At 36.3% G+C, this 18429-nt stretch overlaps 1 protein-coding gene across 2 annotated transcripts in view; it reads left to right on the forward strand.

Annotated features, from left to right (window-relative positions):
* The window catches only part of LOC112464687 (low density lipoprotein receptor adapter protein 1-like), a 64701-nt gene extending 47485 nt beyond the window's left edge, over window positions 1-17216 (forward strand). For both annotated transcript variants that reach the window (XM_025031826.1, XM_025031824.1), the window contains exons 2-6: window positions 3412-3608; window positions 8619-8731; window positions 12175-12416; window positions 14377-14531; window positions 15235-17216. In XM_025031826.1, coding sequence (XP_024887594.1) covers window positions 3412-3608; window positions 8619-8731; window positions 12175-12416; window positions 14377-14531; window positions 15235-15432 — 905 coding nt within the window. In that variant the 3' untranslated portion in view covers window positions 15433-17216. The remainder of the gene's footprint in view (window positions 1-3411; window positions 3609-8618; window positions 8732-12174; window positions 12417-14376; window positions 14532-15234) is intronic.
* Window positions 17217-18429: the final 1213 nt, after the last annotated feature.

The raw sequence follows: 18429 nt of genomic DNA on the forward strand, positions 1-18429 counted from the left end.
AGAGAGAGAGAGAGAGAGAGAGAGAGAGAGAGAGAGAGAGAGAGAGACGACGACTTGCTGCGAGCTACGATAAAAATTTCCCCGTCCAGGACGATAAAATAGGTCGCAAGATCCTTCTATTTCGAGCCGCGGAAGCTGGCACATCTCCGCGGATATTCTCCGCGCGGATCTTTATGCGCTCGTCGACGAGGTTTTACGTCGAGGCGCTCGTGAAACTCACGTTACCAGTCGTAACTTTGTCAATGTTACGGCCCGCAAATAGAAGCTTGTATACGGGATATCAAAGAGGGAGAGGGTGAGTTTGAACGCCCGCGCCGAGTCAAATTTAATTGTCACAAATTATCCACGGAAAGTCGCGATCGATAGTTCGCGTGATGGCTCTACGATTAGGAATTTCGAGGTGGGCATGGCAGATACCACAGTTTCCCGGGCGTTTGAGAGTTTTCACGTACAGTTACCGCGGCCCGTCAACCCCTTTCGATCGTCTTTTCCTCAATGAAATTTCAGGGGCGTGCGCTACGCTATATCGGTTTTCCACATCGCCTCGCGCCGGATAGAGGCGGTTCATAAATTTTCAGCCGGATGGCACTGCGTTTCCGTTAGCGTCGCACGCGGAATAGCTTTCACGTAACGCCCTGTCAACGCGGCCGTTGAAATATTAAAATACTCGTCGATCGAACGCCGAAGTCAATTCTTCTTATTCCGTCGAAGGGAACATACAAGGAATATATTCAAGTCACGGTAAAATTCATCGTGTCGTCATTTGAATTCTACCATGTCAACGTCAAAGATAACGGCTGTTCCTCTCCGAGAGAATGGGATAATAGGAATAATACAGATTGTGATGTGAAAGCATAAGTATATATTTTAATAAAATTTGCACGACACGTTGGCATGTAGCTTGCATACATAAAAAAAAATAGATTCTTTTATATTTTATTATATTTAATATTAAAAATATTGTATTTTATATAATTTGCAATCTATTAATGTGAAACTACATCTCATGCAAACATTATATGAAGATTATAAAGCGCATTGTATATAATATTCGGTCTTTTCTTTACTAACATGATATCTTTGGCGAATGAAGGTAATTCTTTTACAGCGAAAAATTCGTAGAAGAAAAATCGCTATCATAATTTTCAATATAAAATCTCTTGATATTTGTATCTTCGTCCGACGTGATCGTTCATAATCACGATGTCACGTCGAGATGCATTTTCACGACATTTATCGCGGAAGTGCATCGCTCGGAGCTGTCGCACCTTTATTGCGAAATCAAGCTAGGCTCTTTCTTTGGACGTTAGGAGGTTGCTAAAGATTGATGGCCGGCAATACGAAAGGAAAAAAACATTGCGCAGGAAGTGCTCATTGACAAATTGATACAAATGGGGCCGGCGACGATCGCATTTCTCGTGCTTTCTGTGTCTTCCCACATGCCTCGCGATTTGCGGAAACGCCTACTTCTTATATTTATTCGACGACCGACGATGATTGTGAGTGCATCTCCTACTAAGTGTTTCAAAAGTATTATGGCCTCTATTGGCTCTATTTTATTATTCGCACATCAGTTCTTTGAAAATGATTTAATATTAGAAATTATGCGTTTTTGCATTTTTTTTATAAATAAATTTGTGCCACTGAATTTACTTCGAATGCATCTTATTGTAGCGCAGAAATAAAAATCTTTAGAGACTTTAGAAAATTACCTAAATATACTTATTTAAAACTAAATAAAAGAATTTTGATTAAAATTGTTCCAAAATTCGACAAATCTTGTAATTGAGAAGGAAAACGATCTTAAAACGCTCCGTACAAAGTGACCGATAGCCTTGATCGAATTATGCGATTTATACTTTTATTTCTCGACGGTCGATCTGCGTGTCAGAATGATGAAATGGGCGGACGCATATTGCCGTGCCGCGGAAACACGATAACTTTTGACATGTTGTAGTAAAACCGCTAACATCCCTAAAAGAACATGTTCGTCGGGGAGTTGCTCGCGGGACCGCGAGTTTTCTTTTCTCGATCGAGACGTCATGACGCGCCGCGTCGCGTCACGAGTGGTAACGAGTTTTCGTCCGCTTTTACAAAATTGTTCTGCGGGCAAAGTTTCGCGCCCGGCAATAACGGCGTACCGAGACTCGCCCGCGCGAACTTTCAGACTTTCCACCAAGTGTGCAATAGCGCGCGGACAACTATTGATACCGTTTCGTGAAACTTACAGCGCGGATGAATCGCGGTGATAAAGCGCGGTTCCGCGAATTTTTTTCGATTAAACTTTTGTACTGTCCAGGAGAATCAAGTGCAATTGTCTTGAACAGAGAAACGAGAGAGATGATGTTTGAAAGAGAATCATGTGTTCTGATATAAATGCATGGCATACACATATAAGTATTGTATTATCTTAAAAAAGCTGTCATATTTTTTTAGAAATAAGACGGTCGACATCCATCGACTTCCTTCGAAAGAAGCAATTTCCTGTAAAATTGTAAAATTTTTTTTATCACGACAAATCAAGAGCTGTTCTTTATATTTTTTTTTACTTTATATAATATTCATAATTTTTGTCGAAGGATACGATCAATCTCCGTCAATTTTCTTCAAGGCAAATAATTCTCTGCAATTTTTTAAAACTTTTATTCTTCACTTTTTATTTTTTATCGTAAAATTGTACAAAAAAGAAAACGTGCACTCTTTATTTTACTTTATAATTATAACTTCCGTCGCAAATGATATAACTGATTTCCATTAACTTTCTCCAAGTTTGTGCTGTTAACTTTTAAACATTTCTTGCTTCATCGAGTTAAATTTTACAGAATAACGCACCGATGCTTTTGCATCGTAATTTTGGTGAGTGGGTTGGAGTTCGACACATTTCGGAATGAGGAGAATCGCACAACGATGTATACATATACACAACAATATATATATATATATATATATATATATATATATACTCGGATATCCATTATTGCGATACTCGCGTGGCCATTCTTGTCACGAAGTAGACAGACAACGAGGCTGGCTTATGTGTTTGTTGCACGAACTCGGACTAATGTTACATTGGTCATTCCGTCTACCATGGCATTTATCACCGTCGAGTTCGTATCTGCAAAGAGCATTCCCAAATTTTTGCTCCCTCGTGCCATTATCCCGAAAACTCTCGCGTTGTTTCTACCCATAAATTTAACGCAACAAATTTAACATTTAGATTTCACGTCCGAGCTGATCTTCAGGATTAATTCTTTTTTCATGAAATTCGCACAGCGAAATATTTCACGAGAAGCTTCATGCTGATTTGAACTGAAGGGCGTTTTTACTCCGCGATGCGATCGATTTTTGCAAAATAGGATTTTGTTCGCCCGTCGATTCCGTCTCAATATCTCGCCTGGCATTAACTTTCAGAGCTATGCGAGGAATGGGCGCTGGCGAACAGCCGCGAGTGCGTGGAGGGTAGCGGTTCGACGAGCACGACGCACGGGGAGGAATCTGAGGATGCGTCTGAGGCGAGGTTCACCCTCAAATATTTGGGCAGCACCCTCGTCGAAACGCCTTCGAGCGAGGAAGCCACGGCGGAAGCTATTAAGACCGTTATCACCATGGTGCGTATTATTTCGAGCATTTTTTATAATTTACACCCTATAGACTTATCCTGAAAAAGCGTTTCCAGCTTTGCAATTTTCTTTATGATCAAATTGTGTTCCCAATTTTTTAAATCTGAATTATTTCTATTACTCTACTGATTTATTGTTATTATTAGTTTTCACGCTACATCTAAAAAAAAATCAGGTATTAATACGAAAGTAATTGAATCACGTCAAATTTGTAAATTCTGTTATATATATGTATGACTTGTACATTTATAATTAAAGTACAATTTTTTAAAGTTTTCCTTTCTAATTTAATCTTTATATACTTAAAAAAGCACTGTCCCAGAAAAGTGTAATAAATTTACAACTTACAGTATAGCAGTACAAAATACAAAATACTAAAATAAATATGAAAAACCATGTTTAAAAATATTTTTAATCTTTTATATGCAACTTATGTAAAACATATTTACGTTTCATTTATACAGCGAATAAACACGATATTTTACGCAGAATTACTTTCAATTATTATCAAATTTAGCGAAAGATAAAGAGAGGGGGGAGAGAGAGAGAGAGAACGCGTTTGCCGCTTGCGCTGGAGATTGCCACTATATTATTTATCGTTGGAATTGTATTGCACCGTGTAATTTACTTTCAACCATTTTCCGACGCGGCCGCCGTGAAGAGAATTTAATTGAAATTGCAAGGTACTAATTTCTCGCGCATAGCCGCGGGTCCGTTAATAGAGCTAATGAAAATGAAGCGTGATTACTTCGCGCCATGTTTATTCGCTACTTTGTCTCTGTCGCGCGGCTGACGGCATTCTAATTATTTTTTTTTACCTTCTTTTTCTTCCGTTGTTTTACGCCATCCGGATTTTATTGATCGGCAATCAAGATTTTGTCGAAAGTCGGATCATGTGTTTTGCAATCGTGCTCGCCGGTGTTCAGGAATTGCAGGAGATAAAAAATGCACGAAAAGCAGCGAGGACGCGCGGTAAAAAGCGGCATTAATGAGAAATGGCTTATTTGAGCCAACTTCCACTCGTCCGCTAATTACTTTTGACTTCGTACGTGAAATATTGCGAGCATGGCTGATATTGCTTCCGATGGAACTAGTATTGCTTTTTTCATACGCGAAAATATCATCGAATTCGTGATTTTGGGCGTTTTATCAGGCATGGATGTTGATTGAGAAAAAAATTACTCTAACAAACAATTAATTTTTATACAATAGAATTTTTTATACTTTGAATACGGTACATATTCAGGCACCTCAGTAATTAATAGAAGATCGATATTCAATATTTCTCAAACACACGCGGATTAGATTGGCAATAAAGTACCGTGGCGAAAATTATTTAAAAAAATGATTTTATTGCGATGGTTGAAAAAAAAGTCATATTCAGAAGTTGTAAGTTCCATCAGTTTCTCAATTTGGTTTAGCAGGCGAAATCCTTGTTGAATAGCGTAATCGACAGAGGAAAACGAATTTACGCGATTTAGCAGCGATCCGAGGAACATGATTAATTAATAACGAAACTTCGTCCGCATCTCATATAATTCCAATTTCGAAGCGATTACAACTCGTACCGCGAGATTACACGGACAGAATTGCAGAAAGCGGTAATGTATGTATTTCGGCAATTTCCTCCTATGATGCAGTTATTAATGAAGGGATTCAGTCAACATACGTTGGAAACGCGTACGCGAGAATTTCGTTCATTCCACAATAAATATAATTTACACAGTGTTTATTTGTACACTCGATAAAAATAAAAGCTACAATGTCTACATCATATGTTTCAGCATAAAGGTAGCTTAACACGGAATATCCATAATATATAGGTATCTGTAATTTCTGAAATTATAATGTAATATACATACATATTTTTCTAATATCCACGACAAACTTGGAGGAATCTCTTATGATTTGTAATTATGTCTTCTTCGCTACGGAGATCATTTATAAGAATTTCAAAAACGCGCGTAACTGTAAATCCGAAACTGCAATGAAAAATACGGATCTATGTATCTTGCGGTCGCCGGGTTTAAACACCCGGTTTAATATTGCACTAAGCTGCTCTCGTTCAAACGCTTTTGCTGCAACGCAAACAGATCAAATAGCTACGAGTTTTTGCGAACTATCTCGATTTGGATTGATTCGAAAGTTTCCCGACGCGCGCAATCGTATTCCGCGTCGGGCAGCTATATATACCCGATCGAAGTCTGCATTGCACTTCTGTCTTTGCGCTAATTGTCCCACCGGGTTTGTCCGCTTCAATTGATCTTCTCTCGCTGTCTTTTGTACCTGCGTAATTGCGTCCATTATTGTTAGTTCCTCCTCGCAGCGTCGCATTCATTTGCCGGATTGGATGGGCACCCTTTCCGTCTCTATGGCCGTCCCTTTGTCTCACGTTGAAACAATAAATTCTGTTGCTTACTTACATCTCATCTGCTAGAGAAACTAATTGATGCGATAATCTCTGTCATGCAATTTATATAATTTCACAATGTTTTTAAACGTACTGCAAACGTCAATTTACTTCTGAACGCACTTCAAGTGTTACCGTAGTTTTATCCGACTGTTATTCTGAGAAGAGTTTTCATTTTCGTAATTTTGAGATAATTTCCTCTAAGTCACTAATTAAGATGTTTCTGTTGCGAAGCGGGAGTTGTTCGCGCGTCTAACAGCATGATCTTATACCATGTCACGACCGTAAAGGCAACTCCGCATTTCCGTCATGCAATTCCTACTCGCAAGTTCTCACTGATAATGCTATTTAGTGTTTGCGAGCAAGAAGCTACTGGTACAAGACACCCTAAATTACTGCATATATACGTATAATCCGAACTAATAGGTAATAATAAGTCATTGTGCTAAAAATATAAGTTGCTGCTTTCGTCAAGTATAGAAATAGTTAATCTCGAATTAGGACTCCGTGAGATTATAAGTGAAAAAAGAAGCCGCGAAGAGAATTGAGAGCTGGGTTAAACAAATTAATTTTTAGGTCAATTCTCGAGTCTCGTCTTGAAACAAAATGATAAAGTGAGCTGGGATATTTAATTTATCGAAGAAGCGGAAGAAATATCCGCTCGGATATCCGGTTTTTCGCAACAAGTCACTGTCAAATGCATGGCTGAATAAGCACGTTTTCGTTGCAGATTAAACGCAAAAAAAAATCTTCATTTATCAAAAAATAAATGAAGAGGAGACCTGAGTGGATTCGGGTCTTGTTATCGCTGCAAGGCTTCTCTTTTTTTCACGGAAGGATCGTTAATCCGTGGAACTTGTGGAACTTCACATGCAATTGTTTCAACAAATTTTACTCGAAACAACGTGAATATCAACCCTTATTTCGCTTCTGGTAATTGTTGTTATTTAAAAAAAAAAGAGCAAAAAGAATGTAATTAAAAGCTCGATTATCCCGCGGAATAATTTTACAAGCATTAACATTGCTACTATCATTATTAAATCTGGATATATAAATATGGAATTTAATTCATAACAAAGTGTGCTTTTGCATTGTATAATTAGCCTTTTGTGTTTGATTATTTTAATGTCGAGTATGAAAATTTAAATTAAAAGAATGAATTAGCTTCCAGATAAATATTTTCCGTCATCAAACAATAATGTTAATTCGAGATCAATATAGATTGATATTTTTATCAAATTCGTTTTCTTCGCGTAGCGAGGAACTCGTGTTGCTTGTAATATTTCTCCCGCGTCCATAGTTCTTTTTACGCGAGATAAACACGTACGTTGCAGTTTAAGTCGAATTAAATTTCTAAAATCTATTTATGTCATTCTCTTTGCATATTTTGTTAAAAGTGACATTACCGAGCGCAATAGATACGTGTTATCCTAAAATCTATGTCACAGTGTATAATCAGATTGCGAAGACATTGAGCATATCCTCCCACAATAACGCATTTGCGACAGAGAGATGCAGAATATCTGCTCGAGAATCACCGCGCGGATTAGGGAACGTTCCGGAATCTCTCGTGCGACGTTCGCGATTAAGGCGGCGGGAAATCTCCATGCGCGAGTTAAATCGTTAAATGAACCGCTTAATCCGCACGAAGACCCGTAATTGCGTTGCAATGGAGCGACGCGAGAGAGAACTCACAATTTAGCGACGAGATATTTGATTTCCGAAAAAGGTAATCGAGCTGTTGCTTCACTTCACTCGGGTTTACACCGCGGATTTACTCCCGGGCGCATCTCGAACTACTCCAGGTACTTTAGTATAAACACCACCACCTTCTGCTTGAGCAAACGGCGAAATTGTTGTCGCAATGGAAACAAAATTAATAGAAATTCGCTGTTCGGTCGGATGATCTATCAAATGATTCTCTTGAGATTGAGTTTCTATGTATAGTTGGAAAAAAGGATGTACTGCCAGCCGCAAATATCAGAAAACGAATAAAAAAATATCGCTTTAATAAAAAGTTAATCAAAAGTAAATATACTTTAATTAACAGACTTTTTATAGTATATGATAAGTACATATACATATTGCTTATAGTATAATAAGCAGATTTCTCTCTTTGCACCCTTTACTCTATAGATATACACATCAAATCTTAAAGACATAAAAATTATTACATAACTCTAAAATAGACTCAAGATTAGAAATTGATAATATTGTTTATGTAATGAGAAATTAAATTATAAAGCGATTGAGAGAATATAGAACAAATTATATTTTATGATTAAGTATTTTTCTTCGTTAAATTTTACACGTTTAATGCTCAAATGTTTGATGACATAGAGAGAGCTGCAAAATGAAGACTTGAAGGTTTTTTGCGAATTCGATACTATTATTTCGTTTTTATAAAACATATATAGATGTATGTAATATCTCTTACTTTATATTACATTATAGAGCTTTATAACGAAAATGACATTGGGAGAATAAAAAAAATACTCTTATTAAATTAAATTCTTTCATTACTGGATAAATGCTCTGGTGCATTTGGCTCATTGCATTTTTCATTTTGTCTATTTTAATTATTACAGGCGAAAGCAAGCGGAAAAAAATTGCAAAGGGTCTCTTTGGCTGTGAGCTTGAGAGGAATTAGAATGACGGACTTGGCCACCGAAGAGGATCAGCTTCAGGTGTCAATATACAGGTAGGAGCATTAGATTAACAATTAAATTACAGAATAATGTTAAATACAATTAGCAATTTACTTTGTCATCAATTTAAAAATCTGTATATGCTGCATTAAATTAAATTTAAACACAAAAACTTTCTAGAGCATTATGTGAAAAATAATATTAAAAATTATAATATAATAGAAGAAAGAAGAACACAACGTGTATTTCACCAGGGAAAATGTTTTTTTTTCTGAGCGAAACGCGATAATGAATAATTGTTTTTCGAGAAACACGCGCCAGCTCGCTCGATTAAAATTTCGATCGCACCGTGTGAAACTCGCCGCGATTTGCTGTATATTTTGCCGATCTGGCGGCGAATTATATTCGTTGTATACGTACGCCTGAGAGTGCATTAACAATCCCATGTAATGACGACGCGATGCAGTGATGGTGCAGCGAGCGATATGTGATATGCAACGAGCGCGATTTCGATATTCGTTACGGGAAATTACAAGCGCGACTATTTCCGATCCACGAAGCTTCTTTCTCTGTCTCTCTAATGCTATCGCTCGATTTGCAACGATTGCGCGTTGTTTTCAATCTTATATTAATGGCTGAAAGGATTATAATATATGTACAGTATTCGGTCACAACGATTATTACGTTATTAGTCCTTTTTGCAGCATTTTGTGCGACGCAAATGCTCAAACAGTATTTTTCAATCGATTTCATATCGAAAAGAATATTGTTTTAATATTAGAATTGGATACGTTTCAAGTACACATTTTGTTGAAATTAAATTAAGAGTTATAAATGTTTTAATTATAAGTTTTGCAAGTAAAACAATGATATTTCGCATTCTGTTAAATATAAATTATATATTTATTTTATTGCATATTATTTATACTTTTTTCATTTTATTTATCTTTATACAATATTTTACATTAGTAGATTTATATTTTTTATAAGTAAATAAATCTAAAGAAGTTCAAGCATAGTTCCACAAAGATTATATTACTTAGGATATAATCTCTGCTACATCACATTAAAAATTATCAGTGCAGAGTATAAATGCGATTTTAACTATCCATTAGCTCGGTCTGGGAGATCAGCATGCTCTTTCCTTTCGCTTTTCAAAAAAATTCAATTCATATTTATGTTCAGTAAAACGCAAAATTAAATGATTAACAAAGCTACGGGGCGAATAGACATAAAGAATTAATTACTCAGTTGGATCGATCTTACATAGAGAATGTGTTAAGATTCATACGAGGGGATAATCAAAAGTTTCCGGAATTATTTTAAAAAATATATTTAAAATATACTTACAGGTCTAAAACTTTAATTGATCTTTTTCAAGTGCCCCTCACATATGTGACTTAAAGCAACCATTCCACAGTGCTTCTCCCACTTTAGGAAACTGTCTAAATTCTGGAGTTCCGTTGTTAAGGGTTGCCACAGCGATTCTCGTTGAATTTCGTCAATGTCAGCAAAACTCCCTTAAGTTGCTACTTAATCGTAAGAATAAAAAGAGTCACAAGTGTCGAGATCAGGTGAATATGGTAGATAGGACACAGTTACCATTTTATTTTCAGCTAAAAACTGCTGAATGCTCAAGGCTACGTGGGCAGGAGCATTGTCATGACGCAGGAAACAATCAGCACTTTTCCATTTTTTCTTCCACTCTCCCTCGCTTCTTGTGACTTTTTTTATTCTCACGAATGAAGCAAGAACTTAAAAAGGGAAGCATTTTGCTGACATTGACGAGGTTAAACGAGAGTCGTTGGGAACCCTTAACAGCAAGTTAAAAGTCTTCTTCCGGAAGAAAAATTTAGACAGTGTTTCAAGTAGGAGAGGTGCTGTGATTGTTGTATTAAGTCACAAGGGGGGAGTAAAGTTTCGGTTCGAAGGAGATTAAAGTTTCAAACCTGCAAGTATATAATACACTTTAAATATTTTTTCAAAAATAATTCCGGAAACTTTTGGCTACCCTCTCGTACAATGGAGTGAGAAATAATTGCAGCGGCAGAAAGATATGCGGTAAAAAATTTGAGAGAAGACATATCGCGTTCTGGAAAAGTCTCGCCGAATTTTCGCGTGGCACAAACGGACGAACGGACGACTGAAATGAACTTTTCTCGCGATAATGATCCCGCGTACTCGTTAGGAGGCCGGCCGGCGAAATACTAAGCGACGGTTTTCCATTGTTACGCCGTGAAAGCCCACCGGTGGTGGGCTTTGTTCCTCTGGTACATAATACGCTCGGAGGTGCGCTAAAGTGGCGAACGAGAAATTTCATGGGACGCGTATAGAAAAAAAAAGAACGATGATGGCGAGCGCGGCGAAGGTTGACGTGCCGGTTATAAATTCTCTTAATCTCGCCGCTCGGCGCCGTTAATGGCGAGTTAATTAACCGGCGTGCAAAGACGCGGCTGAATAAAATTAAGCCGCGGGATTAAGAGCGTTAAAGAGCATTATTTCGGGGCCGATGGTGTTATCGGCTCTAGCCCGCAATGGCGTAACTTGAAAACTCTGCAATACTAAAAGAGAAGAAAAAAGGAAAGAGATAAGAGGAGAGGTAGATAACTACGGAAAAGAAAAAAAGAAATGAACGAGGAAGAAGAAAGAAAAAAAAATGGAAAGAAAAGGGAAAGAAATTAAAAAGAGAAGAGTGCGAAGAAACAGAAATCATAATTATTATTTTTTTTAATTTTGGAATTACTTTATATCATATATGTATTGAGTTATCCAAATATTTGCTGTATTTGCATCACTACTATCGCCAGTTTGTGTAGTATTACATGAACCTGTCTTTTGCTATGTATAATATTCAACGTTTTGAAATTCATACGATTGTATTATGTTACATATATTTATGTTACTATTTAATTATAACTTAATTTGAGCATAAATTGATTATGAATATTTATTAAAATAAACCGAGCTTGGTATCTGAAATAAGCTGAAAATTCCTTGATAAAGAGCTCATAAAAGCCTTGTTGTATCCGTTTTTTTGTAACCGCCGGCAGTGCATTTCGCTTATGCCGCCCTTTGCATATTACTCTCGTTTCCCTCGGGGAATTTAGAATTCGCCTAAGTGCCCTCCAGCAAATTTTCGACTATTATACGCGGCGAGCGAATACCGTCGTGCGACATAAACGGAAGCGGCTGCCGCTGCGAGCGATGGGCGTGGATTTGCATATCGCATAGTTGCGTCGCGCCGGATATGCGTGCAAACTCGCGCGGAAGATCTGAATTTATCAACATCGTAAAAAAGCAGCACTATTAAAGCGCGTGAAGCTAATGTGATAAATATACATAATATTTTTTTTTATGGCAACACAACGATCAATTTCTTATCGATATTAGAAAAGGTATTTTTTCTTTCTTAAGATAGAAAGGATAAATTAATTTAAAGAAAAGAAAATATAATTCTAGTAATACTAATTTTTGTTCCGTTATTCTTTCATTTCAGAATTTCGTATTGCTCGGCGGATGCGACGCACGATCACGTGTTCGCGTTCATCGCGACGAATCTCAACGAGACGATGGAGTGCCACGCGTTTCTCTGCCCGAAGAGAAAAATGGCGCAGACAGTGACGCTGACTGTGGCGCAGGCCTTCAACACGGCTTATCAGGCGTGGCAGTTGTCACAGTCCGATCCTAGGATCCATCACGCGCAGGATAAGAGCCCTCCCTCGACAGGTGACAGTATCGGTGAGGAAATTTTTCGCGGTATTAGTATATCTTTCCCGAGCATCTCGTCGTATATGTCTCAAAACAAGAGAGATTATTCCTATCCGTTACGGATAAATATACGAAAACCATCGAGAAGTTGGAGAAAATCGAAGGAACATAGAAAACAAACAATCTTGTTAATTTATAAATAAGCTCTCTATTTGTGTGGAATTTCGCGAAACGAGGACACACGAATTATATATATAGATCTTCTAGATTGAACTTTACAACATAGAGTTATAATAAATTTTCTAATCCTTTCAGTCAAAAGGTCGACTGCTAGCGGAGCAGTTTCTACTGTTTCCAGCATAATTATAAATTTAGAAAAAGTTAAAATTTTCAAAGACTAACAGGTAATTAGATTGTGTAATTTAGACAACATCAGGATTTTCAAAGGAATTAGGGTAGATTACGCGATTATTATATAATATAGGAAGAGTTGAGATTTTCGAAGAGTCGCGCGAGTTATGCGAGAGATCGTGGGAAAATTAAATACCTCGTGTCGTTACGTAAAATCGCAGTAATTAGAAATGCAGCTGGCTCTCGTTTCTGCACTTCAGAAAGCTTGCCACTTGCTTTAATCTCGGGTGAATTCGGCAAGTGCGGTATAAAGAGGCGGCTGCCGCGTTGATCGTAAAGAGCAGTGTCTATATGGGCGTTGCACTTAACCCGCTGAGAGTACGGATATTGCGGGATGCCTCCTGGCACCGGCCAAGAGAATCAGGAAATTGTGCGTTAATATCCGGATGGCACACACATTGCATCGTGTCGTACACGCGCACACGCCAATAAATGCCAGCAGATAATATTGCAGCTTCTGTCTTCGACATCTTGAATGCAATCGTTTGCTGCTTTTTATCACTTGTATTACAGGCGAATAAGACAATATTGTAATTCTGTATCGTAAAATTTATTCCAGATTTATAATTCGTGTCGAAATTCAGGATAGAATTCTATTTATAATTGATCTGAGTACATATAAGACGTGCATACGATATACATATATTAAAACATGTATTACAAACATTGAAATATATAGTGGATAAAATTAAAAATAGAATTCTAAATTTTTGAAATCTAATAAAACTAATTATAGGTCGCGTTAGAATTAAGCTTCCAAAGTGGGCTTAACTCTAATTCGTATATAGTTTCTATATTTATTTAATATTACGTTTTTTATTTTCATTTAATTAAAGTTTCCTTATTTTTATTCAATATTTTTCATTGGTGTTGCCGATTTCTTATCGTCCTTAAAATATTAAAGTTTGTACCAAAAAGGTAGACCCGTTAGATCGAACGGATATTTTTATAATTGATGGATTTGATTCTCGATTTATATCGCGAAACTGGTTTGTTAATTTTTAAATCGCCTTTTTTGAGGTTTTTATTTTATGGATATATTGCATAGAAATGTTTCGCTTCTGCATATTGCATCGAATATTTGAATGCAGAGCTTCAGGGAAATTCGCGTTTCGTTTTGAAAATAAATATTTGTCTTATATCACTTGGTAAAATTAAATTGATATTTTCAATCATTTTACCGCGATATTCTATGAAAAATAAGATTTTAATATTCTTTATACGTATAGGATGCTTCAGAATTATCATATAAATTTTGAATTTGTTTGCTTTTTTACCTTTTCCATTCGGAAACCACTTTTCTCGAAATACGAATTTTTAAATGATTTGTACAATTTTGGGAACAATTACAAATGATAAATAATTCAATATATAGGTAGGTTTCTGACGAACTAAAATTTCTGCAAATAGACAGACAAACTGCAAATAGATAATAACTATATTTTACTTAACATTTCTATGTTTATTTGCAAATCTATTTTTCTGTTCAAAATTACAATATTTATCCACAAATGGCAGATACATTTCTCGTTACATTTCCGTTTAGTATCATTTAATTATTCTGTATTTTTAATTACAGATAATGATGAGAAGAATAGCGCCAGCGAGACAAAGACTACTAATGGCAAGATTAATGAGCAAAATAAGCAGAATGGCCAACAGCGGCGTAACGACAGCCAGAAAAATCTTTTAATTGATTTGTCAAACGATCCCAAACCAGCGGGAAATTCATGGGTGAGTGATGAAACGTTGAGTTTCTCTTTGACGCGTCGTTGTCGTCGTCGTCGTCGTTGATCAGCAAAAACCGACCGATCAGCAAAGCTATACTATAATCCCACGGCGTTTGATCCCTTCCCAGTTTACTACATCTCGTCGATAGGTACTCCACATCGCGTTGCTATGTGTACACGCCATTGATCTGCATCGCGTCAGAGGATATGAGAGACTGCAAAAAAGCGAACATTTAAAGCGAAATTAAAATCCGAAATGGCAAAGTAATTTTGTCGAGTCTTTTTGAGAAGGATAACTTCAAACACACGTTTCATATTTTTATTTCGGAAATCTGAGCGCGTCAAAAAAATTTTGTTTGCAATCTCTCAAATTAATTGGCACGGGAGATTTTAGTATATATATTTATATATTTTATAACTATATATTTTATTAATTATAATTAATTAAAATATTTAAAATATTTGTAATTTTGGTTACACACGTTCTTTAAAATTAGTAATATATACTTATCTATTTATTATTTATTTCTATTTTTTATGTTACAAAAAGATTAAAAAATTCCAGGAAATAATTTTATATTTTAAAAACAATCTAAAAAGAAATAACAATCAAATTTACTTTTAATTTATATAATTTCCTATAATCAAATACATAGAGGAAAAGGTAAAAATTTGTCGAGTAACGTGAGCCGTTCGCTTCTTTTCAGGTATGCTTCGAGGAGGATTCGGACATGAAGAAGAGCCAGAAGAAGAGTGCGGGAAGTAACAATAGTATTCCTATGACAACGCTTAGGCACCACACGGCATCCACTCCGGCGCATCACGTGGTGCCTCGACCGAGCGCCGGTTTCAAGGTGCAAAACGCCTGGGGCGAATCCAGGTCGGTCGACCTGATGTGTTCGTAGCAGGCAGGATAGCCGGCGGCCGACAGTTTCAGGGACGTGCCGTTGATAACGGGCCTCTGGAAACACCTCTCGGACAACGGTCAATCTAAAAAGACCAACGGCAATCATTAGAATCCTCGCCGAACTGTCCCAGCAGCTTCCGATCGCGAGTTTAAAACTTCGAAAAGGCGACGATCTTCGCCGATTATTCATATTTTTATCGAACGCTGAAGTGGAGACAGCGTGGATGCCGCAGCGGTGTCTATTTTTGTGTGTGATCTTCTTAATGAAACTACATTATAAGTCCGATGGGGTTTCTCATATTCGATGGAGGGACGTGGAAAAGATTGCGGATGATTCTTATCAATGTATACCGATGACAATGACAATGATGGTTTCTTTTTAAAGAGGATTAACCCGCACCAGAGAGATCGCGGTAATCGGGGTGGGATCAATTTCTAATGGATTTTGTATAATACGTATAATATACATATACCTGTGCCAATTACTTTACATACATATCGCACAAACATTACTAAACAAGAATGTGAGTGTCAAGACACTCACTTATTTATCGTTTTTAATGGTATTAACTCTGGAAATTAGACTAAAATTAGTGTCGTACAATTCACGTTTCTAGAGAATCCATTGATGAAGATCGATTTTCGATTCAAGGTTCATCGGAGAATTGAAAGTCTCGATGTGACGACCAGATAGGTATTTTATCAAACAAACCAAATTTTTCTGAAATTAACTGAACATAATTTATTTTTATTCAATCCCGATGTCTAGTGAGGAAAACAAATATACGCGCCTGTAGCTGATATTTTTTATAAATTGTTATTTTATTTTTATAATTAATTTGTAAATGTTACTATAAATCTTTTATATACATTTTTTTCTCAAATATTTACGGATATAATATTAGTTTTTGCATCAAGATCTTCAATTGTACAATGAGCCGAAATTATACAATTTTAGCGAGTGAAAAATCTCGCGAGCATACACCGAGCTTTGTGCTAAAAATATGTTCCGTCCAAATCGGAAAATATTGCTGCCATATTTTAATCCCGTATATGAATCGAATGTTTTACATATATATGTATGTACACGTGTATCTACGCGATGCAGTGGGCGACTAAATTGTTTAGGAGCAATTTTCGAGTGAATTTCGGTAACATAAAATGCGTATTCCAGAGTTAATACGTGTCTGTTATTTCCGTTGAAAACGTACGATAATAAAAAAAAGAATTGAAAAAAAAAACGCCAGGTTTCGTAGATCGATTCCCTCTTATGGTGCTGGATAGAGATGATCCCTAATTGTTGATAGTCGGGCACTTGATTGAATAGCTGGACTATTTCTTAGTTAAAATTCGTTGAAATTTCTTGCAAAAAAAAAAGAATCGTTTGATTAAATGTAAATGATTAAATAAATATCGAGAAGGCCGCGTTATATTCATACGATATTGGGTGTAATTTGCAATTAGCTCATACGTTTACGTGACAATTTGATATTCCCAAAAAGAATTTTTATATTCCGAAGGGATCATTTGCCAAACGGGCTTCGTTGCGCTGATGAAGATTTCATTGATAATATCAGCGGCGAGCTATTGCCGTCAAAATACCGCAATATTACGTATTACGCAATATTAAATATTAATGTGTTGATGTATACGTTATGAATAAATACGTGCGCGTAATAACTAATAGGGCGCAATGATGCCGCTAATAATCGAGGAGCGTTAACTATATTGATATTTAATTTATCGATTGTTAAATCGTAAATATATTGTATTCTGGTTTTAGCTATATCGTATCTGTGCGTAATTATCGCGATGACCTCTTATTGGACAACGTTAAGGTCTTCGTTTCTGCGCGATGCGATTATGGATTCGATTATATTCTTGTGAATAAGTAAGTTGCAGAGGGCTGCGATTTCGATTTCGTAAAAGATATAACGGGTGTAATACATTATATGATAACTTACTGTCCATTATAGTCAATGTTATATTGTCGAAGAGCAGCGTTTTTAGATTATCGGATGAAATTATATCGATTCTAAGGTAGATACTCCGGTGGTTTTGTAGAGATTTTGTAGATTTGCAGAATTTATCACGAGACGATGAAACAATTGGAATGCTCATTCTTTCATTTTAATACCTTTTTGACCAAAATTTTCGAAATAAGAGAAAGTTTTCATTACTTTTTCAATAATAAAGGAAAGTGAATTTATTAAAAAATATTTTGCTTACTTTTACGTGAAAATTTAAAAGTTTTTATAATATGGAATATTAAAATGCAGTCTTTTATGTGATGTAATGTGTTAAAAGCTCAAGATATTTTACAAGATTATTCATTAGTAATTAAATTCATTTATAATTAAAAAGTTAGATGCCTGAGTTTTATTAAGACATACTGGTCAAAAAGGAATTATCACGTATGGACCGATGGCGATATAAATCTCAGACCGGACGTCCAAATATGTGCGCTGATAAATAATCATCTCGAAGTGACCGTAACTTTACATAGCTGCACACTAATCGCACATTGTGCATCGTATTACCACGGGAACGTTATATACATTTTTTCGCTAAATGTTCGTAGTCCGTAAGCAGCACGAATCAAATATACGTATGTATATCTGACATGTGTGCGTCTCATGACAATTTATCCCTGCACAGAAAAAAGAAATCTCCTCCTTTCGCGATCCTTAATTTTTAGAGCGCCGGCATTTGATGAGCTTTAATCCTCTTAGAAAGTCCTCAAATTGTTGCGCTTATATCTTATATATAACATATACAAAGTTCCGATCATACGTAGAGCCTATATTTAGGCTTTCCGGCGGTCTAAAGGTTAAAACAAATCCGGATGTCGATTTATTGTACTTTGCGTTTAATTAATCTCAATATTGATTTTATTTTATAATCGTAAAAAATTATATTGATAGGCTTTACTTTATCGACGACTATCGTCGCAAACTAAATAAATAGAAATCATCGGAGCAGAACCATTTGCTGA

The sequence above is a fragment of the Temnothorax curvispinosus genome, unplaced genomic scaffold, assembly GCF_003070985.1.
Source record: "Temnothorax curvispinosus isolate PA1 unplaced genomic scaffold, ASM307098v1 QBEX01014453.1, whole genome shotgun sequence".
Lineage (NCBI taxonomy): Eukaryota > Metazoa > Arthropoda > Insecta > Hymenoptera > Formicidae > Temnothorax > Temnothorax curvispinosus.